Raw genomic sequence first — 26,828 nt, forward strand, 5'->3', positions numbered from 1 at the left:
GTAGCTGAACTCTATATAAGCAGGTTGGCCGAACCCTTCAGCTCAGTTCTGTTCTGGCCTGTGAATAAACAAGAGCTGTCTAAAGAATCGCTGTGTCGTCTGATATGTTCGCCCACAACTTAACAGGAACTTAGCATACCAAAGCACTGTGTGTTTCCACTCAGACCAATTTATGCCCAATGCTTTCTAATGTAGGCCATATTTTAATTAGATGCTGTCCTCGCATCCTAAAATAGGGCTTTCCCTAGCCTGAAAGGCAGCATTTGTTTGTTCATTTGTTTTAAACTGTTTTTAATGCTGCATTTTGAAATTGATGCCTGTTCTGAAACCTTATGGTGAAGGTCAGGGTAATAAATCAATTAAATAAATTAAAAAGAAATAATGCGCAGCCAAGTAGGGGTGGGAAGGGGCAGCTTCCCCCCCCCCCCGTCAAAAAAAATCAATAAGAATACATAGCTAATGGAGGTTCTGCCCCCCCCCCACTAACAAAAGGCCTGCCTGCCCCTAACAAATATTCTTGCTATGCCCATGATGCATACAAGATTGAATATCAGCCTTTGAGCAACAATCTGTCTTCTGAGGAAGAAGGCATAATGATATCAGAACCACAGGGGTGGGAAATGGCTAATGATACCAAATGCACTGATGTCAGTTATTTAAAAGATATCAGCAATTTTAAAAATATTCCTTCATCCTTCCCCCTCACCACCACAGTCAAGGAGAAAGTCCAGAGACGTTTCCTTCAAAGAAAATATCAACACACACTTATGGTGTCTCTGTACTAACCAATTTATTTACAAATGTACAAATTGAGCAAGGAGGATTACAGAGGCACAAAAGCAAGTACACAGAAGAGCAGTTCTAGGTTCACAGCTGCATCAGGGCCATACAACCCCGCTCCCCCCAAAATAAGCTCAGCCTCATAGCAAATCTGTCAGTCTCCTTGCCCTTGCTCAAGCTAAACAAATTACGGTAGTTCCATCCTGCAAATGGATGGAATTTGTAGGCACATTCCAAGGTCATATTTAGATAATGAGCAACTTAAGCACCCATTGAATGCTTCCAACAATGGCTAAGCCTAGGCAGAGAGCTTGAATGGTATGAAGGCAAAGACAGAAAGAGGGAGGGAGGGATTGGGCCATATCCACAGGTACTGTTTGCAAAGGCCTTTCAACAATCAGCAAGTTTCAAAATGCTCGTCATCATGCGGTCAAACTCCGTGCTGCAGAATTTTTAAAAGTAGGTATAGAAAACCAAATGACGTATGTATGATGCAAAGCGTTCGAGAGCTGAAAGGAGATTCCGTAACGCAAAAGGGACTCTTCTTCCCAGATGAGACAATGCATATCTCTATAAATTGTTTTCAAGGTTATGCTAGGTCAATAGTCTGCCTCCAACAAAGAATTCTGGGGGTTCTAGTTTCGTGAGGGCATCGATGAGTCTCTGGTAGGGACCCTTCACATCCCTTGCAGTGAAGGAGGAATGACTTGGGTCAGTTTAAGTCTGTGCAGTGACTCACAGTCAAATTTTGGTTCCCAAATGCCTCCGGCTCCTGAACGCCAAAAATCCGGATGTAAACGCTCCAGTTTTTGAACATTTTTCGGAACCCGAATGTCCAACGCGACTTTCGCTTGAGTGCAAGAAACTCTTGCAACCAGTCGGAAGCCACGTCTCAGTTGTCGAACACTTTGGAAGTCAAACGGTCTTCCGGAACGGATTACATTCGACAACTGAGGTTTGAGTGTATGTTGATAGTCAAACCGATCCAGTGCAGAGTAAAGAAATGAAAAACCCAACACAAAGTCACAGTGTAAAATTTGAATCCAAAACATTAATGCTTCCATGTAATGTCAAGGAGAGAAACAGGAGGATGTTTTGCCCGTTGTAGCCAATACAGTACTCATTCTGCATTAATTAATGGTTATTAAAAGGGTTGTTTGTGTTATGTATTGAAGTTCTCACCCTGGCCACCAGGAGTATAATGTATATAGTTTTCACTCAGGTCCACGTCAGTTACTTTAGGCGGGAAACCCTGGGTTGTTAAACCACTCTGGAAACTGTCGCTCTGCGAGGGGAATTAGCATCTCCTAAAGCGCCCTTAACAAAGTACAGCTCCCAGAATGCTTTGGGGGGAAGCCATGACAGTTTAAAGTGGTATCATAGCGCACTAAAATTTATAGTGCAGTTGTGGGTGCATCTAGGCCTGTTGTCTACGTGCCTTTGAGTAACCTAGGGCAAACCAACGGCCTTGCACAGCCCTTAGCTTTCAACACATATTGGTAAGTGCCTCTTTCCAATGTTTTAAGCAGGAGACACACACACACCCAGCCATCTTGCCCCACCCGCCGCATCTGAAGAAGAGGAGTTTGGATTTGATATCCCGCTTTATCACTACCCTAAGGAGTCTCAAAGCAGCTAACAATCTCCTTTCCCTTCCTCACCCATAACAAACACTCTGTGAGGTGAGTGGGGCTGAGAGACTTCAGAGAAGTGTGACTGGCCCAAGGTCACCCAGCAGCTGCATGTGGAGGAGTGGAGACGCGAACCCGGTTCACCAGATTACGAGTCTACCGCTCTTAACCACTACACCACACACACTGGCTCTCTGAAGGCATTTCCCACCCCCAAAGCACTTTTCCTGCAGCCATCACAAGGTTATGTGACTACGAGGCCCTCCTCGGTGGTGGCCCCCAGGGACAGACGCCTTGGCATCGAAAACAAGCGGGCTATGGTTTTCATTGCGCACAAATAATGTAGTTGCCCACCCTCTTGGAACGAAGCTGCTCTCAGGAGCAAAGTTTAATGTAGGTGACAGTGGAGCAAACGGAGAATAGGGGGAACACCCTCTCTGTAAAGGCAACGTTGAAGGTGAAAATGTGCTGCATGTTGTCAGCGTTGTAGAAGGACACCTCTTCCCCTTCGTAGTCCAAGTAAACCCTCACTTTGTGGAGCCTCTCGGGCATGAAAATCGGGGTGCGCTTGGGGACCGTGACTGCCCAGTACCGCCCTCCCGTTTGCTGCAATGCCCAGATGCCCTCTTCAGGGCTAAACTGGGTCAAGCCTTTCCTGCGCACCGACTCCTTGGCCACCCCAAAGGCCCAGCCGTCGGCAGACCCCACCTCCACCTCCCAGTAATGCCTCCCCGACTTGAAACCCTCGGTGGACAGGACGCGAGAGTTGGTGTCGAAGCGCTTGGGGTTGTCAGGTAGATCTTGCTTTCGGCAGCCCATCCTCACGCCCTTGAGGTCCGCCGAGAGGATGAGGAGGTGGTTGGCCGTCTCTGGGTCCAGGAGCAGCTCCTCTAGGAGGCAGGATAAGAGCGTTAAGTCAACCCCCCACAGGAACAACAGCAAAAATTAACAGGAAGGGCATATACTGGCCTCGGTCCAGTATACCTGAAGGAGCGTCTCCACCTCCATCATTCTGCCCAGACACTGAGGTCCAATGCCGAGGGCCTTCTGGCGGTTCCCTCGCTGCGAGAAGCCGAGTTACAGGGAACCAGGCAGAGGGCCTTCTCGGTAGTGGCACCTGCCCTGTGGAACGCCCTCCCACCAGATGTCAAAGAGAAAAACAACTACCAGATTTTTAGAAGACATCTGAAGGCAGCCCTGTTTAGGGAAGCTTTTAATGTTTGATAGGTTATTGTATTTTAATATTGTGTCGGAAGCCGCCCAGAGTGGCTGGAGAAACCCAGCCAGATGGGCAGGTTATAAATAATAAATTTTATTATTATTATTATTATTATTATTATTATTATTATTATTATTATTAGTCAGGCATCCCTCAGTGCAGAGCATCTGGACCACCTGTGCAGCCTGGGAGTCATTTTGGACTCGCAGCTGTCCATGGAGGCACAGGTCAATTCTGCATCTAGGGCGGTTGTCTGCCAGTTCCCTCTGGTATGCAGACTGAGACCCTACCTGCCCACAGACTGTCTCGCCAGAGTGGTGCATGCTCTGGTTATCTCCCGCTTGGACTACTGCAATGCACTCTGCGTGGGGCTACCTTTGAAGGTGACTCGGAAACTGCAATTAATCCAGAATGCGGCAGCTAGACTGGTGACTGGGAGTGGCCACCAAGACCATATAACACCAGTCCTGAGAGATCTGCATTGGCTCCCAGTATGTTTCCGAGCACAATTCAAAGTGCTGGTGCTGACCTTTAAAGCCCTAAACGGCCTCGGCCCAGTATACCTGGAGGAGTGTCTCCACCCCCATCGTTCAGCCCAGACACTGAGGTCCAGTGCTGAGAAGCGAAGTTACAAGGAACCAGACAGAGGGCCTTCTTGGTAGTGGCGCCCGCTCTGTGGAACGCCCTCCCATAAGATGTCAAGGAAATAAGCAGCTATCCTATTTTTAAAAGACATCTGAAGGCAGCCCTGTTCAGGGAAGTTTTTAATATTTAATGCTGTATTGTTTTAAACACTCGATTGGGAGCCGCCCAGAGTGGCTGGGGAAACTCAGCCAGATGGGCGGGGTATAAATAATAATAATAATAATAATAATAATAATAATAATAATAATAATAAATAAATAAATAAATAAATAAATAAATAAATAAATATTATTATTATTATCATCATCATCATCATCATCATCTGGGCAAACATTGACAGTTAATACAAAGGAGGTTGAAAGAGATAGGCAGTGCTTTCTTCTGGGGGGATGCAGGGGTACATTTTGTGAATCTCTGTACTTTTGTCCATTTACTGTATTTATTTTTCCCGATTTGAGCTATAAAATGGTGATTATTTTTTATTAGTCAAAATGAGAGTACCCCTAAACATTTTTTAAAGAAAAAAAAGCACTGGGTATAGGAGAGGAATCTGTTCAGGAACTTCCCCTGGTTGCTATCTGTATGATCTGGTTCTTCAGAAAATCTAGCTAATTACCAGCACTTACCTTTCTCACCTTTCCCCAATTCATCCCGCAGGTGATCTGAAAGAAGAGGAAGTCCATTAATGAAAATCAGGGCTAACTAGGAACAGCGGAAAGAGATTCTGTCCAAACACCATATACGTACATATTATATTATACTATACAGTACCCACTATTTTTAATTGGGTACACAGGTTTTTTTTGCAGTGTGTGTGTGTGTATAATTTAACTTCTCTTGCAATTACAATCAGCTCCCTGGATATGCATATACAGTGGTACCTCCGGTTGCAAACGGGATCCGTTCCAGAGGCCTGTTCGCAACATGAGCAGAACGCAACCTGCATCTGTGCGTGCGCGGGCGGCGATTCACTGCTTCTGCGCATGCACGTGACATCATTTTGCGTGTTTGCGCGTCTGCGCGTGAGCGGCAAAAGCCAGAAGTAACCCTTTCCGGTACTTCCGGGTCACCACAGGATGCAACCTGAAAATGTGCAACCTGAAGCAAACGTAACATGAGGTATGACTGTACCAAACACACACACACACAGACCCATACAAGAGAATGGAAACTGTTAGTAACCTCTGTGCCATAAACAAATATTGTCAATGGCATATACCAGTCTTTCCCAAGCTGGCACCCTCCAGGAGCTGATGGGAGTTGTAGTCCAATTTATCTGGAGGGCAGCAGATTGATGAAGGCTGGCACAGACCAACTTGTTCCATGTTCCAGATCTGCTGGTTACAGCTGTCCGCATCAGCTGATTGTCGGGGCTTGCAAAACCACATTCACAGGGCTTTGTAGGTGCTGCTCAACAGGTTACCTGCAACCTCCCCGCCCCCAAACCCTGCTGTCTCTTTACCTGCCCCATACCTGATGCCAAGTGTAGGGCAGGTGGGCGTGGCTAGGCCAAAATGACCTCACTGGCTAAATGATGGGACCAGGTAGCCCAAATTAAGCCCAGAGGCCAGAGGTTCTCCACCCCTGTAGTACAGCATTCTGATTCATGGAGGTAGCTGCTCTCCCCCCCCCCTGTTATTGCCCCCTCCCTTTGAACATGGAGGCTGCTCCTTACGGCCACCATGATTAATAGCCTTTGGTAGAGGCAGCAAATCCCACCCCTGTCCGGTGCAAAAGAAGAATACAGAGCAGGCACCCCACAAACTGCTGGCTACCAGGTGAATTTGTCTAAACCCTTTCGGAAAATCCAGCTAGCACAGAGGCCATCGCTGCACTGCAATGACGCATCCCGTAGTCCAGGGGTAGCCAACCTTTTTATACCTACCGCCCACTAATGCATCTTTCTTGGTGGTAAAATTTCCTTACCACCCACCAGTGCTCGATGGAAGAAATGATTCAGCTTGTGCCGCAGAACCCCAAAACGCCCACTAGTGGGCGGTATGGACCAGGTTGACAACCCCTGCGTTAGTCAATTAAGAAAGCAGTTCTTTCAGGCTGTCTTCTGTAAAATCAATAATGCAAATTGTTATCGAGACTGAAAGAAACTGCTCTGTGCTGGGCCATGGCATGCCACAAGCCAACGCTTCCACTTTCAGATGCTAAAATATCAAGATTGGATTTGAACGGAGAGGTGTTGCTTCTCTTTACCTTTGAATTTCTTCAGCACTCCCTTGAGGACCACGGTCTTCAGAGAGAAATTGCAGGTGTGGCCCTTCATGTCAGAAGAAACGGGAACCGGCCTCTGACATTTAAGGTCATCGCTTCTGACAGGTTGCGAAAATTAGAAGAGTTACTGAACTGAGAGTTACGACAGACAAAAGAGCAAAGCTTTGCCTCCCAGTTTAAGAGGTTCGTTTGTTTTGTTTTTTTACATATGAGGCTTCAAGGGTCAAACTTCACCCTGGTGGCTTCGCTGCTGCACAAATAAACAAGAAAATAACTCTTCCTTCTCCCTAGCCCTCCCCACACTCCCTATTTCTGTCTGAGAGCTGCCAGTCTGGCTGTCTATGTAGGTGATGGAAAGCTGAGACTTTGAGGGTGGGATCATATTCACACTCAAAGTGGTTATAAGGAGCCTGGGATTTGTAATGACCCGAGAGAGTCATCTAGGCTGCAGCCTGCAGAATATGCCTCAGAGACTCTGCTTCCCTGAATGGCTGGCACTGACCTTTCAGTTGGTTCATGAACAAAGAACAAAGAGGGGGTGAAATTGCAGCTCCGTACCTGATCAGGGCACTTGTCACATCCTGGAAGAGAAAGAAGAAGAGTTTGGATTTGATATCCTGCTTTATCACTACCTGAAGGAGTCTCCAAGCGGCTAACATTCTCCTTTCCCTTCCTCCCCCACAACAAACACTCTGTGAGATGAGTGAGGCTGAGAGACTTCAGAGAAGTGTGACTGGCCCAAGGTCACCCAGCAGCTGCAGGTGGAGGAGCAGGGAAGCGAACCTGGTTCACCAGATTACGAGTCTACCACTCTTAACCACTACACCACACTGGAAACAGGAGAGGGGAGGGAAAGAGGGTTGGGGGAAGAGCAGTTTCATTCCATTCCATTATTGAATCAGAACCGTCGAGTTGAAAGGGACCCAGAGGGCCATCTAGTCCAACCCCCGGCAATTGCTTCCTGTTTTATTCACATAAATTCCAGAATCAATGGGTGGGATTCACCTAACCAGTCATGTCAGCAGAATCCCACACAATGATTTCTGAATGCACAACAGGTCTTCCCCCATCTTCTCACCCCACCCAGCAATCAACTTGAGCGGGGGTGTGGGTGGCGTCAGGTCGGATATCGGTAGCAGGTCAGCAGTAACTCACAAGGTGTCGGTGAATTTAACCCTTTCAAAGAAGCAGCAGCTCGGGCCTAGTGAGCCTAGCAATTCTTCCCTGTAGATCTTGCCCCGATGAGGCAGTTGCGAGGACGGAAGGTCCTTGCCTTCCTACAGCTCTCTAAGCCTCCTCCCCCCCCCCCCCCCCGGGTCTTTCCCAAGCAACCTGAGACTCTGACACCTTGTCTGTCTTTGCTCCACCCTCTTCATACATCTTTGGGCTCTGGGAGACCAGGGGAGAGGGGAGCTGGTCACAGCAGGAGGGGGAGACTCCCTGGCACCCTCAGCAGCCTCTTGGTCTCCCTCCTCTCCAGCCTCCGCTTCTGCCTCTGGGCTGCTCTCTGCCACAGCCTCTTCCTGCTCACTAAACCCTGGTGTTTCCCCCCCAGTAATTTTTTCCAAATATCTTAAACACAATACAGCTTAACAATAGTATTCTCCTTTCAATCTATATCTTATCCGAATTAACTTCCTTCCACCCCTCTTCTGGCTTCTCTATATTGCTCTTACTTAAGCGTGATTGCTATATACCGTATTTTTCGCCCCATAGGACACACTTTTTCCCCTCCAAAAATGAAGGGGAAATGTGTGCGCGTCCTATGGGGCGAATGCAGGCTTTCACTGAAGCCTGGAGAGCGAGAGGCACCGACCCCTCTCGCTCTCCAGGCTTCAGGAAGCTATCCGCAAGCCTTGCGCGCCCAGCGGGAGGTCCCACCGGGCCCGCGAGGCTTGGGGCGGCAGCCTGCAGCCCAAAGCATGGGGAGCCCTCCGGAGGTCGCCCCGTGCTTCGGGCAGGTGTCCGCAAGCCTTGCGCGCCCGGCGGGAGGTCCCACCCGGCCCGCGAGGCTTGGGGCGGCAGCCTGCAGCCCGAAGCACGGGGAGCCCTCCGGAGGGCGCCCCATGCTTCGGGCGAGTGTCCGCAAGGCTTGGGGCGGCAGCCGCAGCTGGGGAGGGAAATAATTTTTTTTTATTCACTTCCCCCCCTCCAAAAAACAAGGTGCGTCCTATGGGCCGGTGCGCCCTATAGGACGAAAAATACGGTATACATTCTATAAATGTCTATAATTCCTTAATAAATTTTTGTATTCTACTTTAGACATACATTCCTTATTATATTACAGCATTGCATCTTGTGGTCTAACCAAATGTTTACAATAAACGTTATGAGTTTTATTTCAGTCCTGTGAGTCTCTTTATTTATGTACAGTTTTCTCTAAGTATACCATAAATTTGGACCATTCTTTTTGGAATTTCTCATCGTCCTGCTGTCAGATTTTTCCAGTTAGCCTTGCTATTTCCACATACTCCAATACAGTGGTACCTCGGGTTAAGTCCTTAATTTGTTCCGGAGGTCCGTTCTTAACCTGAAAGTGTTCTTAACCTGAAGCACCACTTTAGCTAATGGGGCCTCCTGCTGCCGCCGTAGCACGATTTCTGTTCTCATCCTGAAGCAAAGTTCTTAACCTGAGGTAATACTTCTGGGTTAGCGGAGTCTGTAACCTGAAGCGTCTGTAACCTGAAGCGTATGTAACCTGAGGTACCACTGTACTTTCTGTTGCCATTCTTCAATTGTCAGAATATCCCTGCTGGCTAAACCCTGTTACCTCTTTAGCTTCCGACACCTCCTCCTCCTCCTCCTCCCGGTCTGCTCCCTCTGGCCACTCATCGTCGTCCCACCACCAATCCCCGGGCTCTGAGCCTTCTTCCCCTGGGGGTTCCCATGAGGGTCCCCCAGCTGCTGCCTCCCACCACTTCTCAGCATCCAGCCAGTCATTGACACCCTGGAACAGCATGCAGGGGGAAGAGAGGAGGATTGTGTAGAACCAAACGGTGAATATTTGTTCCTTAAGGCCTGTAAAGGCCATCTTGGTAGTCAAGAGAACCCCAAGACTAATTAGTATTTGATGCAAGAATGAGCTCACTATGTTTATCTGTTTGCTTTGATATATGCTAATTGGCCTGCTTTGATGCCACGCTTATCTCTGTTGTCTTGGCACGCTTGGCTATTGGCCTAGGAAGAGGAGACAGAGTTCGATGCCTGCCACCTGTGGACCGAGGGGAGATTCTGGCCAATGGGAGATTATGGTGTTTTTGTCAGTTTCCATTTCTTTGTACAGAAAGTATTGATCTGATATGTAGATATTTTTCCTATTCTGAATAGTTCTGATTATAAACTCTTTTAAGTGTAAGTTTTATTGTTTTTTGCTGCAAGTGAATTTTTATGGACTGTGCCAATCCTGATTACACTGGATTTGTGACCATTTATGCTCATTTGCCTTCAGTAGAAAGTAAAGCTCTGCTGGATGAAGTACAATCGCCTCTGGTCTGTTTTTTGGAAACTCTGCTACATGTTTAAGATTTCTCCTGCTCCCCCTTCATTGGCGACAGTTTTCTGTACAGGTAATGCATAAAATGTTTGCCCAGGAGTAGAGAGTCATGACAGACACTTGCTGTTTCTGTGTTTGCCCCAGCAGCGTAACTTCTACAATAGCCAACCAGGGTGTGTGGGGTGAGCTGTGGGGTGGAGCTGCAGCCTGCTCGCACCACTGGATCCCAGCCTCGGAGAGGGGCATCCCTCTGGCATTTCTGGCCTCCTTCTTTGGTACCCCTGCATCAAACCACTTGCAAAGGTGTTATGTATTCCATGGTCTGTGTTTGCCTGAGCTTGAGTCCGGACCAGGCACCCCCAACCTTCGGCCCTCCAGATGTTTTGGACTACAATTCCCATCATCCCCGACCACTGGTCCTGTTAGCTAGGGATCATGGGAGTTGTAGGCCAAAACATCTGGAGGGCCGCAGGTTGGGGGTGCCTGGTCTGGACTAAGGATTCTGAGCCCCTGTGTTCTGATTTGATACATGATATCCAATCACAGTACATATTCAGTATTTGGGCTTATGCCATTGGCCCTCAAACTCTGAGTCATGATTCGCAGCTTGGAAGTTTAGATAGCCAATCATGTTGGGAGTGGGAGTGGCCCAGGCCTTCAGAAATGTATATAAGAAGTTGCTTTGCCCGTTGTCCAGTTCTGTTAGTTCAACAAAGGTTCTTGCTGTTATCACTGTTTCTTGCCTCATGGGAACCCGCCTACACTTCAACAGGCACCTCCTTTGGGCCTGTGGATCAGGGCAAGGCTCGTTCCATCTGGCAAACCTAAGCACTTGTCCTGATGGAAGGATCGCCTTGGTGTAGGACATTCTGGTTTTCTAGTTGCCACTCCATCCTGCTGCATCTACTGCCATATAGATGTAGGAGTCACAAACGCTTTTTAAAAGGATTCTTCTGCTGCAGTTCCTGACAACTGACTTCTGTGTATAGCAGAAGCATAGCGGCAGCTGTCTGGAGAAGGGCTGGAAGCCCGCAGAGCATAGCTGTCAACTTACAGATTTAAAAATAAGGGACCAGCAGCCTCGAAAATAAGGGACCAGCAGCCAAAATAAGGGACTTTAGTCAACCAGCTCCCGAGCCAAAGGCAGAAAGCCCAGCCAGCCCAGCAGCCAAATGAAGCCTCAAGTGGTGGTTCCCACAGCGCAGCAAACCAGCAAAGGGAGTGCAGCAAGGAAAACCACACCGTCACCTCTCCGCTGGGAAGCGCTGAGCAAAGGCGAGTCCCCAGGCAACACAGCCGATTTGATTGGCACAAGGCATGCAAGCTCCACCCCCCAGTTGTTCTTAGACTCCTTATTGGGTGAGCAACGCAGCCAAGCAACACAGTTGGAGCCTCCCTCCTCCCTGGCCGGCAGGGAGGGAGGGAGGGAGAGGAGCTGCTTCCTTTGAAACCCGGGAAATTTAAGAGACATCATCAATAAGGGAAAGCAACGGGACACAGCGCTGGGATAAGGGAGTTTCCCGCCAAATAAGGGACGGTTGACAGCTATGCCACAGCTATGCTGTTTAGTCCACAGCCACAACACCGCCACCAATGCTCATACCAGAATTGTCCACCATTTGTGGACTGGTGGTTCGGATTTGATAGGTAAAAGACAGGGTGCAGCAGCAGGAGAGAAACAGCAACTCTATTGGAAAAGGGGTGGGATGCTGGCAAAAATTAGAGAAAAGACAAAAATGCTTTTTGACTGTATATGTTTAAAATGTTGAAAGTTAATAAAATTAAAGTGTATCACACAGTGATCTTTCTCATGATCGTGATGATGTCCTTAGTACAGTATGCTATGTATAGAAAGAGACCACAGCCCAGGTTTCTGGGCTACAGCCATCCTCAGTGAGGAATTCTGCAGCCTTTAAATAGGTCAAAGAAACTGCTTGGCATGGGAACATTAGGTTCAACTTGAGAACGGTGGCAAACAGAAAAATCAAGGCTTAAAAATCAACACCACAGAGCACAGCTTTTCTGCAAAGCAATTTTCAAGTGACGGGGGTGAGGGGGAGTATTTTTCTTCCCTCCCCCCAACACAGAAATCAGAAAATATTGTTTCTGAATCGAAAGAAACTCAGTCCTGTTTTAATTCAATTTGTTGTGGATGTCAGGGCGACCTACATTCTTCCTAACTCCCTGGCTCCTCTGCTTTTGACAGCTGCTCGATCCGCAGATGTTAGCAAGTGATAATGCTTCAGTTTGTGCTGTAAAAAGCTTCACCTGCAACTCTCAGCACCCTTAATGAAGAGTTGTTAGGAGATCTCCGCCTCCATGACCTACAATCTCCAGAGTGGCTTAACAATCAATCCTTCTTCCCAAGGAACTCTGGGAATTGTAGTGTGTGAGGGGAATAGCAGTCTCCTAACGACTCTTAGCACCCATAACAGACTATAGCTCCCAGAATTCTTTGGGGGAAGCTATGACTGTTTGAGATGTGGGTGGCGCTGTGGTGTAAACCACTGAGCCTTGGGCTTGCTGATCGGAAGGTTGGCGGTTTGAATCCACCCAATGGGGGTGAGCTCCCGTTGCTCGGTCCCTGCTCCTGCCAACCTAGCAGTTTGAAAGCACACCAGTGCAAGTAGATAAATAGGTACTGCTGCGGCGAGAAGATAAATGGCATTTCCGTGCGCTGCTCTGGGTTCACCAGAAGTGGCTTAGTCATGCTGGCCACATGACCCGGAAAAACTGTCTGCGGACAAACGTCAACTCCCTCAGCCAGTAAAGCAAGATGAGCACCGCAACCCCAGAGTCGTTCGCAACTGGACTTAACAGTCAGGGGTCCGTTACTTTACCTTTTTATGACTGTTTGAAGTGGCATCATGGTGCTTTAAAAGTGTGGCATGAATGTGGCCTAGGAGACCACCCTAAATGTCAATATTCTGGTCAAATCCAGCACTGTCAAGGCAGAGATAACATGGCTTTTACTTTCCTTGAGGAAAGCACCTTCCTGAGGTGAGGTTTCTAAGTACTTGATCAAGAAAGTACAACAGGTCAAGTTCTGCAAGTGTGCACACATCCATACATCTATCGTGGTGCAGTTTGTCAGATAATTTATAAGCGATGCTGGTGACTATTATCACCAGCATCACTTATAAATTATCTGGCTTTGCACAAAGGTTATGGGATACATGCGTAATTTATTTGAAAGTCTTACCTTGAGGAAATCAAGCACTGGCTCTTGGATTTTGTCTTCCAGGTCAGCAATGAGCTTGTTGAGGAGAGAAATCTCCTTGGAGAGCTCAGTGATGTTCTCGTTCTGCCTCTTGGTGATGCCCTTCTCCATCTTGTCCAGCTGACCCAGAAGAAGCTGCTCTTGTTCATGCAGAAACTGGCGCATCCCTTCAAATTCAGAGAGGACCTTCTGTCTCTCAGTCTCTATAGTTTTCTTAAAGAAACAAAACCAAGATTGCGCGTAAGCACAACTTTGGCCAACTAACGTCAGAATGGTGTCAATAAAAGGGCCCTTCAGAATGGTGGTTTTGGGGGTTTTGGTTTGGCCGCTTGCCTCTTATAGATTCTAACCTCATCTACACAGGATCACAGGTTTGTAAGGGACCCCTGGGTGTCATCCAGACTGACCCCCTAAAACCTGTAACCTGTAGCCTCTCCTTAAATTACAAGTGAGGGCATCTACTGTCGTGTTTGGGGATGGCAGCCAGACCTGCACTTTCCAATACATGCTGCCATCACTTTCCTTATTGCAAAAAGCATTATGGGATGTGGGCTAGTTGCTTACAAGCTCCAAATCCACTTTAATCGTGTAACCTGAATTTGCCAGTATGTGATTTGAATCCTGCCCCCAAAAAGATCCAGGAAGCATCTTTTCGCTTCCACAAAGGCTGTAGAGGGTGAGTAAATGATAAATAAGTCCAAACAATAGATGGCAGCAGAGGATAAGGAACAGAGTTATAATTTGCAAAAATAACAAGGGACACTCCTAACCTTTCACCTAGTTTGTCATCCGCTCTATAAATTTGTGTTCTGGGTCTGTTATGAGTTGAAACTGCTTTAACCAGCCACGTAACCAAGGTGCCTGCCCATCAATTGGCACACAGAACAGAGGTCTTTGGCTGTGAACCTGTTGCTGTGGAACTCATCCAGATACCCCTTGTATTCTACTGTCATGTAACCCAGAAGCACATTTATAGTCTCTCTTTTGAGTGAGGATGTAGCCAAAGACCTCTGTTCTCTGTGTAGCAATGCTTGACTGCGGGATTTCAAATTCAAATTCAAAATTTTCAAATTCTTGTCATGCTCTGCACCTTCAAGAGGAGCTACATGGGCAGACATGGGCAGTGCATGATAATGCTTGTCTTTGTGTGGCATCTGAATATAGACTGCATTTTTAATCAAGGTCTATATTGACTTATATTTTGATCAGGTTCATAAAGTCTAAAATGGGCTTAAATTCACAAATGTTTCATGCCAGGCAGAGAAAATCTTGGCCATTCTCCTAAGACAAGGGGCCCCCCTTGATTTATAGCAGAAAACAATTCTCAAAGTCGTAAAAGCTGAAATTACAGGCTGAGAACGGACACTGACCCTACATGTTACAGAAGATAACAAAGGCAGAGATAAATATAATTAGGAATGAGTAAATAGTAAAATGATACTATGGGCCTCTCTTAAACCTTGAGCTGTATTTTCTAAGGCCAAGAGCAATGGAGAAGCATCTAGCTGGCAGAAAAAGAGCATTTCTGGGAAGTCTTTTTTTAAAGGCAGTTTCTTTCTTAAACTGAGAGAGTTAAAAAGAGCAATAAATGTTGGGAAAGGCAACTGGCTTGGCTGGGGAAGAAGAAGCTTCTTCCTATTTTATTTTGAGGCTGGAAAGGAGGGTGAAAAGGGGGGGTGAACTGAAGAGGTTTCTTTTAAAAGCTGTTTTTTACTGAGTTCCTTAATTTCTACTTTGAGAAGCTTTATTCTTTTAAAAGGTTACCTATGATAATGTATGAAATATATTAGCTTAAATATATTGGCTTAAATGTAATTATGCAAAGGATTTAAGAAATGCTAGATTCTTATTTCATATAGTTGTAAGAGTTGTATTTATCCTGAAATTAAGTCAGTCACCAGCCTAGCCCCCTGCTAGACAGGAAGACGCCATCTGGGCGCTCCTGATATATGGTTGTCAGACATTTGTTTAGAAACCTTCAAAATGAAGGAGATCTTTCAATGTTGATGTGAAACTCAAGATCCTTGACATATGTTTAAGATAAAAATTTAAGATTAACCATTTGTTTTAGAAGGCAATAGGGCGAAGAGGGCAAGAGGTGAGCTGGTAATTAATATTCCTTGTTGAGACACATGTAAGATATATTACTACTTATTTGTCATTTATAGATGTAACAATATATAGCTCTTTGTGCTCCATATAAGGACAGGAGGATGTGGGTGTATCTTTTAGGATTAGTTATAGCAATCAGCCAATAGGAAATCCAACCAGGCTGGTTGGACAGATGCAGCCACAGGAGGAGCGAAGGGGGCTGGATTAAGGAAATATAAGTGCTGGCCATAATGGCAGGAGGCCAGGCCAGAGCTTGGTAACCATATACCACTGTGCCTCTCATTTATTTGTCTGACAAATAAATTATTATTTTAATTTCTCTATTGCTGCGTTGAATATTTCATTCCAGCTAAGCGTTAACCACAAGCAGGGTGCTACATTTGCTTTACCAGCTCCACACTTCATCACAATATTAAGCTGTTATGAAAGGCAAAAGGGCAGCCCCCACCCATTCAACCCTTTTCAGCTCTGTTATATTATACACCCTCATCTGAGTCAATGCTGTACCCATTTGCCAGCTTGTAAGTAACAACTGATACCCACCAAAAGGTCTTGGCTTTTCTTGTCGTCCTGTGTTTTGAATTCCAGAAGCTCCTGTCTCTCTTTCTTCAAGAAATCCAAACGGGCCTGAATTTGTTCCTAAGATCCAAAAACATAAAATTGATATATATTAAAGTTCCTGCATTTTTCGTGTACTTTGGGATCTGTTCTGCAGGAGAAAGAGCAATCCATACCTGGAACCACAAAACAAGTTTTATACTGATAACTGAGAGATAAAGTTAAAGGTAGTCAGTTGGTCCCATCGCATATTTTTGCTGCATCAGGCTGCAGTTCACCATCCATATAAAAATGGCATGCGTTTTGAATGCAGAATATTACAAGGTTAACATCCAGTTGGTAGAGGTGGGAAAGACCTGCTTCCTGAGAAAGACTCTGGCTATATATATATGGCCATAATGAAGGGGCATATTGCAATATTGTTCTATATTATCCCAAAGGGGGGAGGTTTCTACACCAGCCAGCAGGACAGGGTTTTTTCTGTTGCTTAAATGTTACAGTGCAAATGGGCCTCTCGCTGGAATGTCTGGTTGGGCGGGTAGAGATAAAGAACAAGGTTGAATGGATTTTATTGTAACCCCAGGAGGAGGGAGATTGCAGGAAAGAGGGAGGGAGGCCAAAGACCTTACATGGTAATAGGAACTTACTGTAAGTTTCGGTTTACAAGAAATCAGGTGATTTACAAGAAATCAGGTGGTATTCTATTCTGCAAATCTATAAAAAGGGGGCGCACCCTGACTGGGTGTGCAGGTTGCTTATCGCCCTGTACCTTTGTTCTGCATATATGCACTTCAAATAAAATCCTGTTAATAACCTGCAAGGACGTTTTGCCACTTTGTGTGAACCTGTGCTCCGGGGACCCATTAGCAGATGTGGCTGGTCCTTCAATAATGGACAATGGTCTGTCTCACTTTAAGGCAGGGTCCAATGCTACTAATGAGAAGGAGTTGCATTAAGTGGGAATCCAGGCACAGAAATCTTGGAGGGACAGTTATGCAGAAGGCTTAACCTCCGGAATTGCTGCTTCTCAAGCAACTACGCCATTCTGTTTATTTACTGCATTTTTATCCCAGCTTTCTTCCAGGGGGCTCAAGCTGCTCTGCAATAATTCCACCCACCTTATCCTTATAAAACAGCCCTGTGAAATAGAGTAGGCCGAGAGATTGTGATAGGCACCCATTTGGGCTCCATGGTGAGTGAGGAATTGAACCAGGATCTCTCCAGTCTGATAAAAGTGGGAAATCCTATTGGCAAAAGGAACGTCAGGTGATGCAGAATTCATTGGACCTGCAGGACCACGTCATTCCTGACAGCAACTTGTATATTTGCAGGGATTTGAGTAGGTGTGTGTGTGCACTCCAATACTTTGGCCAAGGCTCCAATACTTTGGCCAAGGCTCCAATACTTTGGCCACCTCATGAGAAGAGAAGACTCCCTGGAAAATACCCTGATGCTGGGGAAGATGGAGGGCACAAGGAGAAGGGGACGACAGAGGACGAGGTGGTTGGATAGTGTCTTCGAAGCTACCAGCATGAGTTTGACCAAACTGTGGGAGGCGGTGGAAGACAGGAGTGCCTGGCGTGCTCTGGTCCATGGGGTCATAAAGAGTCGGACACAACTAAATGACTCAACAACAAGTGTGTGCGTGTGTGCGCACACATGCACGCAGGGCCAGATTTAGGTTTGATGAGGCCCTAAGCTACTGAAGGTAATGGGGCCCTTTATATGCCCAGCTGTCCTTTGTCAACAACAAATTGTCACTGTTTTTTGTGTTGAATATATGCTATCTGGTAACTGATGGACCTAATAGGTATCTAAAGCCATTTGCACATGTTGCCATTTCACCAGTCTATGCAGAATGTAGGCACCCTATATACAGAAATGAGCAAACCAGTGATATTTTAGGGAGCAGGCTAGCAGGCGGGACCCGTGACTTACATCCTAAGTAGGTCAGTAGGTTTTATTTTATTTGTTTTTTATCTTATATTTTGGAAATGTACATCCAGTGGGTTTCCCCACCTTTAAATTCTTTTGGGGGCTATAGCTTGTTTAGCTTATACGTAATTCTGGCACTGTGTGTGTGTGTGTGTGTGTGTGTGTGTGTGTGAAATTGTGGGTGAACATATCAGATGACACAGCGGTTCTTCAAACAGCTCTTTATTTGTAAGCTGGAACAGAACTGAACTGAAGGGTTCAGCCAGCCTACTTATATAGAGCTCCAGGATAACGTAACTGTAACCACTTTCTGTAACTATCCAATCACTGAACGTCACTTTCGATCCCTTATTTGCATATGTGGACCTGAGTAAAAACTATCTACAGTATCCCCCTGCTGGCCCAGTGTGAGAACTTCAGTACATAACACCCCTCCCCACCGAGATAAGGCATTAGTTACAATCGTAATGGTTTCCTTTATACAGCACTACACGTAATGGTACATAACAGTGTGTGTGTGTGTGTGTGTGTGTGTGTGTGTGGAGTTGCAACTGGCAGTGCCCATTAGGTTTGCCAGGTGTTTCATGCCAGCGATCCTGCCTCCACTCAGAAGCTGAAAGCAGAGAAAGGCGATGCTTTTGCCTTGCTGTTCCACCTGGCAGCACGAATACCCACATGGCAAGGATTTATTACACCTCCCATGTTTAATTTCTAAAATTAGATGCTTCTGGACTCAGATCTGGCTCAAAGCTGCAGTCTCAGACTTGGAGGAAGGGGAAACAATTCTCACGTAGGCCACTGTCACAATGATGATTGACAAGGGAGATGCAGTCCACAGTTGGCTCTGTGTTATTTCACATGCTTAATGCTGATGGATACTGAACAAAGGTTATGAGGTTCAAACCAAGTGATCCCTGGCTTGGATTCAGTCCTGCTTACCGTTTTAATGCGCTGACCTACAATAGACATCGGGGACGCGGGTGGCGCTGTGGGTAAAAGCCACAGCGCCTAGGGCTTGCCGATCGAAAGGTCAGCGGTTCGAATCCCCGCGGCGGGGTGCGCTCCCGTTGCTCGGTCCCAGCGCCTGCCAACCTAGCAGTTCGAAAGCACCCCCGGGTGCAAGTAGATAAATAGGGACCGCTTTCTAGCAGAAAGGTAAACGGCGTTCCGTGTGCGGCTCTGGCTTGCCAGAGCAGCGATGTCATGCTGGCCACGTGACCCAGAAGTGTCTCCGAACAGCGCTGGCCCCCGGCCTCTTGAGTGAGATGGGCGCACAACCCTAGAGTCTGTCAAGACTGGCCCGTACGGGCAGGGGTACCTTTACCTATACAATAGACATCAAGGAGTATTAAAAGGAGGGTCATCTTCTCAATGTGCTCAGGCATGGAGAGATGATGACTAATGTGCAGCCATGTTTTAAGGTTGCCTCCAGACTGACTGCATTTTGCAAGAAATGTAGGTTTGCACAGTTAAAGCGGTCTGCCAGCCTTGTGCAACTAACCTACTTAAAAAAACAACAACAGACTTTTTGCAGTTAGGAAAGTGATGGGGGAATGCATTGAAAAAACGTGGGGTGAAGCTGTACATGTACACCTGCACAAGCAAATCAAGATGAATTGTCATCGTTGGAACCACCTTTCCTGCAAATAAATCAGAACGAATGCTCAGTAAAGATCAGACCTAGTCTAACCTCTATGTAAGCCTCAATAAACAGGTCATTTAGAGGAGCCCTAAATGTCAATTTGCACTGCTATCTGCATGTCCTGACAGATCCCTGTTCCTTAGTACCTCCCAGCTTGGCTCCCATTCAGAGCTGGGCCAGGAGGCTTAGCCTTGGTATGTTTGCATTGCCCGTGCTAAGTGATGGCCCATGTGGACAAGCTCCCAACATTCCTATTAGCAAGTGATACCTGGAACTAACCAGTGATTCATGCATGGAGCGGTAGCTCTTCTAGCTAAATTAACCTGAAGGCCTAAATATACATTGCCCAGGAGATCTGTAACTTGGCCGCCCAATGTTTGTTTCTTCTTTACATTAATGCAGTTAGCCAGGGGCTCTGATCCAAAAATGATCAGAGCAATGGCACGATGGCGTTGGGACCGGCTGTGTTATTCCTGCTTCCACACCATTTTTCAGTGGTGGCTGTGGAATGCCCTCCCCTAGTGAGCTGTGCCTGTCTCCTTTGTTAACTTTCAGGAGGAATTTGAAAACATTCCCGTTTTCCCAGGCATCTGGTGGTCCAGTATACTTGAAGGAGCATCTCCACCTCCATCATTCTGCCTGGACGCTGAGGTCCAGTGCTGAGGGCCTTCTGGCGGTTCCCTCGCTGCGAGAAGCCAAGTTACAGGGAACCAGGCAGAGGGCCTTCTCGGTAGTGGCGCCTGCCCTGTGGAACGCCCTCCCACCAGATGTCAAAGAGAAAAATAACTACCAAACTTTTAGAAGATATCTAAAGGCAGCCCTGTTTAGGGAAGCTTTTAATGTTTAATAGGTTATTGTATTTTAGTGTTTTGTTGGAAGCCGCCCAGAGTGGCTGGGGGGACCCAGCCAGATGGGCGGAGCATAAATAATAATTATTATTATTATTATTATTATTATTATTATTATTATTATTATTATTATTAAAGAATACTGTTCCTGGCAACCCCAAGGTTATTGGACAGAATAGTTTTTTACTGTGACTGCTTGTTGGGTTTTTTTTTAATTTAAATTGTTTTTGGAATGTTTTAATCTGTTTTGGAATGTTTTCCTTTGTTTTCCTTTTCTTTTTGTCTTATTTTAAATTTTATTTTGACAAAGTAATAAAGGTAAAGGTACCCCTGCCCGTACGGGCCAGTCTTGACAGACTCTAGGGTTGTGCGCCCATCTCACTCAAGAGGCCGGGGGCCAGCGCTGTCCGGAGACACTTCCGGGTCACGTGCCAGCGTGACATCGCTGCTCTGGCGAGCCAGAGCCGCACACAGAAACGCCGTTTACCTTCCCGCTAGTAAGGGGTCCCTATTTATCTACTTGCATCTGGGGGTGCTTTCGAACTGCTAGGTTGGCAGGCGCTGGGACCGAACAACGGGAGCACACCCCGCCGCGGGGATTCGAACCGCCGACCTTTCGATCGGTAAGCCCTAGGCGCTGAGGCTTTTACCCACAGCGCCACCCACGTCCCGTGACAAAGTAATAATCATACATAAATAGGAATAAAAATGTGCACCCCACACCGAGACCATTCCAATGTAATTACCCAACCTCCCAAAATTTCAACACCTCTTGTGATGGTTTGACCCCTTTCTGTTTTAACAGTACAAATTCTACAAACACTTTCCATATCTCCTCAGACTCGTTTCTCCTGAATATTCCCCAGCTTACCTTAATGGCACATGTTAATGTATCGTTAATAGCTGTATCCCACAGCTCTTTATACAATTCTTCCATTTTATTTTCTGCTTGCCCCTTCCACTTCCTAGCTATAATAATTCGTGCAGCTGTCAATAAGTGTTGTTGTTTTTTTTTAATGTGTATCTGTTTGCCACCCTTGGGAAGGAAAGATAGGAAATAAATTCAATTAAAAACGATTCACTGATCTATTCTTTGTTTATTACATTTACGTCCAACCTTCCTTCGAACAAAACTAAAAGTGGCATAGCTTTAGTTTGTTTCATTTAGGTCTCACTTTCTTCCAAAAAGCTCATATTGGCATGTGGTTTGACACAAAAACACACACACACCCTTCAGGTTGCAGCAGTAATTTGGCAGCAACAGACGGAGTGCTGCTGCCGTCAGTTCCTGCATGTGGGCTTCCCATAAGCAGAGGGAAAATTCTGGTCAAACAGAATGCAGAACAGAATGACCCACCAGGGTTTCTCTCATGTTTGTTTTAAACTCACAACAGCCATGTAAGGTAGGTAAGACTGAATGGGGGCTGTCCCAAGGTCACCCAGTAAACCCCGTGGCCGAGCGGGGATTCGAATCCACAACTCACAAGCCCTATCCCAACACCTGGCTTTAACCTAGGGATGGGGAACCTGGTGTCATTGGACTACAACTCCCATCCTCCATGACCACTGGCCATGCTCTCTGGGGCTCGTGGGAGTTGTAGGCCATCCCTGCTCTAAGCACCAGATCGCATTAACCCTGGGGTTCCCTTGTAACTTCCCATGACAGAACAACGTACAGTGGTGCCCCGCAAGACGAATGCCTCGCAAGATGAAAAACTCGCTAGACGAAAGGGTTTTCCGTTTTTTGAGTCGTTCCGCAAGACGAATTTCCCTATGGGCTTGCTTCGCAAGACAAAACGTCTTGCGAGTTTGTTTCCTTTTTCTTAAAGCCGCTAAGCCACTAATAGCCGTGCTTCGCAAGACGAAAAAACCGCAAGATGAAGAGACTCGCGGAACGGATTAATTTCGTCTTGCCAGGCACCACTGTAGCTTCAACAAGATTGCTACGTTATGTGCAGTCAGACCATAGCCCTGATTCGAATCACTGCCCTTCGCTGAAACTGCTTTCCAACAGCCTTGGGTGCCTATGTAAATTGGGAGCCCTTCACGGCAGCTGTATTAAAAATAAAAAAGGAGACCCAGCTATAGATTCCCACAAATAATAATAATAATAATAATAATAATAATAATAATAATAATTTCTTATTTATACCCCGCCCATCTGGCTGAATCTCCCCAGCCACTCTGAGCGGCTCCCAATCAAGTGTTAAAAGCAATACAGCATTAAATATTAAAAACCTCCCTGAACAGGGCCGCCTTCAGATGTCTTTTGAAGATAGGATAGCTGCTTATTTCCTTCACATCTGAAGGGAGGGTGTTCCACAGGGTGGGCGCCACTACCGAGAAGGCCCTCTGCCTGGTTCCCTGTAACCTCACTTCTCGCAATGAGGGAACCGCCAGAAGGCCCTCAGCGCTGGACCTCAGCATCCGGGCTGAACGATGGGGGTGGAGATGCTCCTTCAGGTATACTGGGCCGAGGCCGTTTAGGGCTTTAAAGTTCAGCACCAACACTTTGAATTGTGCTCGGAAACGTACTAGGAGCCAATGCAGATCTCTCAGGACCGGTGTTATGTGGTCCCCAGTGCAAAGACCACTTGTGTAAAGGGAAGTTGGTGGAGGACCCGTAGCTCAAGCCCAGAACAACTTGCCCCAAAATCTTCCAGGGCCAATGGACCAGCCTTTCTAAGCCTACAGCCACCCCTCCTTCATCAGCTGTAAATTCTATTTTAAGTAGCTATTGGCACTGCACAGGCGAAGAGCAAGCTGGGCTCCCGCTCTCCAGAGAAACAGTGTCAGCCTGTGACCTTATTCCCACTTTGGGAACTCTCCCTCCCAGAAATAGATCGGGAATTTGGTTACTTGCTTAACCTTTTCCTGCCTGACAAGGACAAGCTGCACAGGTGCAACTTATGCCTGCCCTCTCATGGGAAATTCAAGCTGCAATCTATGCACCCTTACCTGGGAATCAGTCCCATTGAGCTCAATGGGGCTAACTAGGGAGCAGAGATACCTAGGCAGGCACTGCCATGCTTGACGATTCTAAGACGCCACATCCAGACTAGGGATGGACACACCTGTCCATTTTTCTCTCAGCTTTTCTATTCTCAAGGCCTGCCCTCCATAATTCCACATCAGTTTGTGCATTTTTGTAAACAAACGAAAACCACGTCCTTATAAAAACCTCAGCATTTCAGTGCAAATTTCCCCCCACCGACACAACTTCGTGTGCACTTTTGAATAAAATGCACATTTCTGCAAAGCAATTTCTCTTCTACAATGCATTCCTGTATACTATTTTCACTGATATATGCACACTTTACTCTAGTACACGCATATCTGCACACATTACGTGACTGGAGAACTGCGCTGCAAAATTTGGAGACATGCAAATTTGGGAAGATCGCCGTGTTTTAGTTGCGTACTGCTTTGGAAAGTGCAAATTAGGTTTGCTCATAAATGCAAATGGAATCAAATTCTCTATGTTCATCCTTGAAACCTGCAGCTTTCAGCTTTTGAGATCAGTTTCTCTCCTGTGCCTTTAACCAAAGTCTGACATGGAACTTTTACAGTTTAAATAATATTTATACCCTGCCCTTCCAGGGGCGTCAGGGGAGAGAGAATACTGCCTGGGTCCTATCTAGCCATATGGTAATGGGGGCAGGAGGGGGGGTATTTTTTGGCTGGAGGGCCAGATCATAAACTCCTGCACCCCTTGTGGGCCAAATCTGACAGGTGGGTGGGCTCTTATGTGATGATGACAACATCCTGAGGGGGCTCAGAGAGTGACAGGCGCCAATGCCTCCTGTTCTAGGCCTCCTGGAAAAGCAAAAACCAAAGGCAGTCGAACCCTGAGATCCAAGGGTCTGTCATCCCTTCCCCTCCGCTCTCCTCCACTCCCCTTCCACAAATTCTGGAGAGAACTTTCAGCTTTAGGGGTTGTCTTCTTAGCAGCAAACAATGTCCGTCTAAAGGCCTGTGAGCTATCCAGCTAGGGGCCACTCCCACCACACCTGTGCAGAACACCAGCGCATCAGATCTCTTACCTTGTATTCCTGGGCAGCCTCCTCTATGGGCACCACGGTGTGCGGCCTATGGTCCCGAGACCGGTCGCACACCACGCAGATGGTCTTCTGGTCGTCCTTGCAGTAGAGCTTCAAGGCCTCCTTGTGCTTCTCGCAGAGCCCGTCCTCCTCCAGGCCCTTGCCGCCATGCACGATGAACTGGCTGATGATCTCCGACATGTTGGCCAACTGTCTGTTGGGCCTGAAGCTCTTCTCCTTGAAAACCTCCCTGCACTGAGGGCAAGGGAAATCGCTCTCCAGGCTCTTCCAGCTCTTGGCGATGCAGGAGCGGCAGAAGTTGTGGCCGCACTCGATGGAGACAGGGTCCTTGAAGTACTCCAGGCAGACCGAGCAAGTGGCTTCATCTTGAAGGTTGCCCGGCAGGAAGACGGCAGCCATGGCTCCTTCCTGGCCGGCTAGAGTGCCGTCGCCTCTTCTACCTCCTCCACCGTCTTCTTCTCCTTTAACTGCATACAGGGAACGAATGCTTGGCACGAAACACAAGGCGGGCCTTCCCGAGCCAGAAACCAGCTGGTGGCCCGAGGTCATCTCAGGAGTTTCTGGTTTCTTAAATTGGCAACAAGTCAGGACCGGGAAGCGAACTGTTTAGGCCTGTTCGGAGTTTCAAGAGGGGAGAGAAAAGGAGCAGCAGAAGGCCTCGTTTGGGCTGCGGACACAGGAGAGAAGCTTCCCGTGCCCGCATGACGGGTGGCATTTCGTTTGCCTCAGCAGGGTTGGGGATAATGATTCATTTCTAACATTAGAGCTGAGGAGGCTCCACTGTGCCAGAATAGTCATTCCTTTGCATCTGGACACTGTCCTCAATAGTCTCAGATGTATAAGGGGGTGTTATTGGGTTGTTGTTGTTTTTGTTTTTAATTGCAAATATTTTGTTTTTATTTTGTGATTTTATCTTGTGAACAGCCCCGAGATCTGCGGGTATAGGACAGTATACAAATTTAATAAATCATCATCATAAACCTGGTTCTAAATAGCCATGTGGGAAAGGCATTCTGTAGAAACTCAGGTAGGTAGCCATGTTGGTCTGTCATAGTCGAAACAAAATATAAAAATTCCTTGCAGTAGCACCTTAAGAGACCAACATAGTTAGTTATTGGTATGAGCTTTTGTGTGCATGCACACTTCTCCAGATACACTGAAAGAGAAGTCACCAGACCCTTATATATAGTGAGAGGGTGGGCAGGAGTGTTACTCAGAAGGGTGGTGGGAATGGGTGATTGGCTGATAGGTGTGGTAAACCTGTTGACGAGTGTTAACGACTGCAATGGTCTTACAGGAAAAAGCAAGGGGTGAGATGGCTAAAAATAGCTTTATCATGTATGAGATAAGAATCCAATGTCTCTATTCAGACCAGGTCTCTCCATGGTTTTAAGTTTGGTAATAAGTTGCAATTAAGCCACTTCCTTTTCCTGTAAGACCAATTCCAGTCGTTAACAGTCGTTAATTGTGTGCACATTCCCTGTTCAGCAGCAAATTCACATCTTGGTTGCACCTTTCACCAGCTGCAGCTTGTACTCAGTCGCTCCCATTCATAGAATCATAGAGTTGGAATAGACCACAAGGGCCATCGAGTCCAACCCCCTGCCAAGCAGGAGGTTTCCTATGAGTTACAGTTGGAAAGGACCGTGAGGATCATCTAGTCCAAGCCCTTGCAATTCAGGGGTCTTTTGCCCAATGTGGGGCTCGAACCCTGAGGTTAAAAGCCTCACGGCCCACCAACTGAGCTATCCCTCAACCCTTAGTAATGTTTTACAAGGAGCTCCCCTTGAACCAGGTGATTTCCAGTACAACTACCAGATCAATGTCTGAGGTTAGCAGAATGAGTATTAGTGTCATACCTCGGGTTGAAGTTGCTTCAGGTTGAGAGTTTTCGGGCTGCGCACCTGGAAGTAACAGAACGCGTTACTTCCGGGTTTTGCCGCTCGCGTAGACGCTCAAAATTACATCACGCACATGCGCAGAAGCAGCAAATCGCAACCCGCGCACATGCGGGTTGTGTTCTGTTCTGGATGTGAACAGGGCTCCGGAACGGATCCCGTTCACATCCAGAGGTACCACTGTATGCCTATGCTAAGTCATCTCCACTGGTCACAGGTTTATTTCCAAGTGCAATTCAACGCACTGAACTTTGAAGCCCTCCATGTTGTGTGTCCCTCTCCCATCCAGATGGCCCAATGAGAAGGCGCCACAGCTGGGCTAGAAGTGGCAGAGCATCAGGAGTCTGCACAAGGGGTTGGGACAGCGGAGGGAGAAGTGAACAAGTGACAAGGCACCTCCACGTTCAGGTATATCCTCAGAAGAAACAACTGCTATTACACTGGCCAGCAAAGTAGGAATCAAGGGCCAGTGTGGAAGTATCAGCACCAGCAGGGGACGCGGGTGGCGCTGTGGTCTAAACCACCGAGTCTCTTGGGCTTGCCGATCCGAAGGCCAGCGG

General features: G+C 47.0%; 1 protein-coding gene across 3 annotated transcripts; it reads right to left on the reverse strand.

Annotated features, from left to right (window-relative positions):
- Positions 1–771: 771 nt before the first annotated feature.
- Positions 772–25,721, reverse strand: LOC114588514 (E3 ubiquitin-protein ligase TRIM7-like). 3 transcript variants are annotated; one of them, XM_077920321.1, is made up of 7 exons: positions 24,353–25,721; positions 15,870–15,965; positions 13,197–13,427; positions 7,060–7,082; positions 6,484–6,596; positions 4,902–4,937; positions 772–3,301 (listed from the first exon to the last, which is right to left on the reverse strand). In XM_077920321.1, the coding sequence occupies exons 1-7, from the start codon at positions 24,917–24,919 to the stop codon at positions 2,787–2,789; spliced, it is 1,581 nt and encodes a 526-aa protein (XP_077776447.1). In that variant the 5' UTR covers positions 24,920–25,721; the 3' UTR covers positions 772–2,786. The 3 variants fall into 3 exon arrangements, with proteins under 3 accessions (XP_077776447.1, XP_028569708.2, XP_077776449.1); XM_028713875.2 differs by having other exon boundaries at positions 6,484–6,599; positions 24,353–25,720; XM_077920323.1 differs by lacking the exon at positions 24,353–25,721 and adding an exon at positions 16,061–17,196 and having other exon boundaries at positions 6,484–6,599.
- Between the last annotated feature and the right edge of the window lie 1,107 nt (positions 25,722–26,828).

The sequence above is a fragment of the Podarcis muralis genome, chromosome 2, assembly GCF_964188315.1.
Source record: "Podarcis muralis chromosome 2, rPodMur119.hap1.1, whole genome shotgun sequence".
Taxonomy (NCBI): Eukaryota; Metazoa; Chordata; class Lepidosauria; order Squamata; family Lacertidae; genus Podarcis; species Podarcis muralis.

Excerpts from the sequence above, each read along its gene's own strand:
- LOC114588514 (XM_028713875.2), bottom strand. The coding sequence starts at position 24,919 with ATGACCTCGGGCCACCAGCTGGTTTCTGGCTCGGGAAGGCCCGCCTTG. Across the intron at positions 13,428-15,869 it reads AGAAAAGCCAAGACCTTTTG|AAAACTATAGAGACTGAGAG; the intron begins GTGGGTATCAGT and ends TGTTTCTTTAAG. Across the intron at positions 6,600-7,059 it reads GTGACAAGTGCCCTGATCAG|AAGCGATGACCTTAAATGTC; the intron begins GTACGGAGCTGC and ends GCAACCTGTCAG.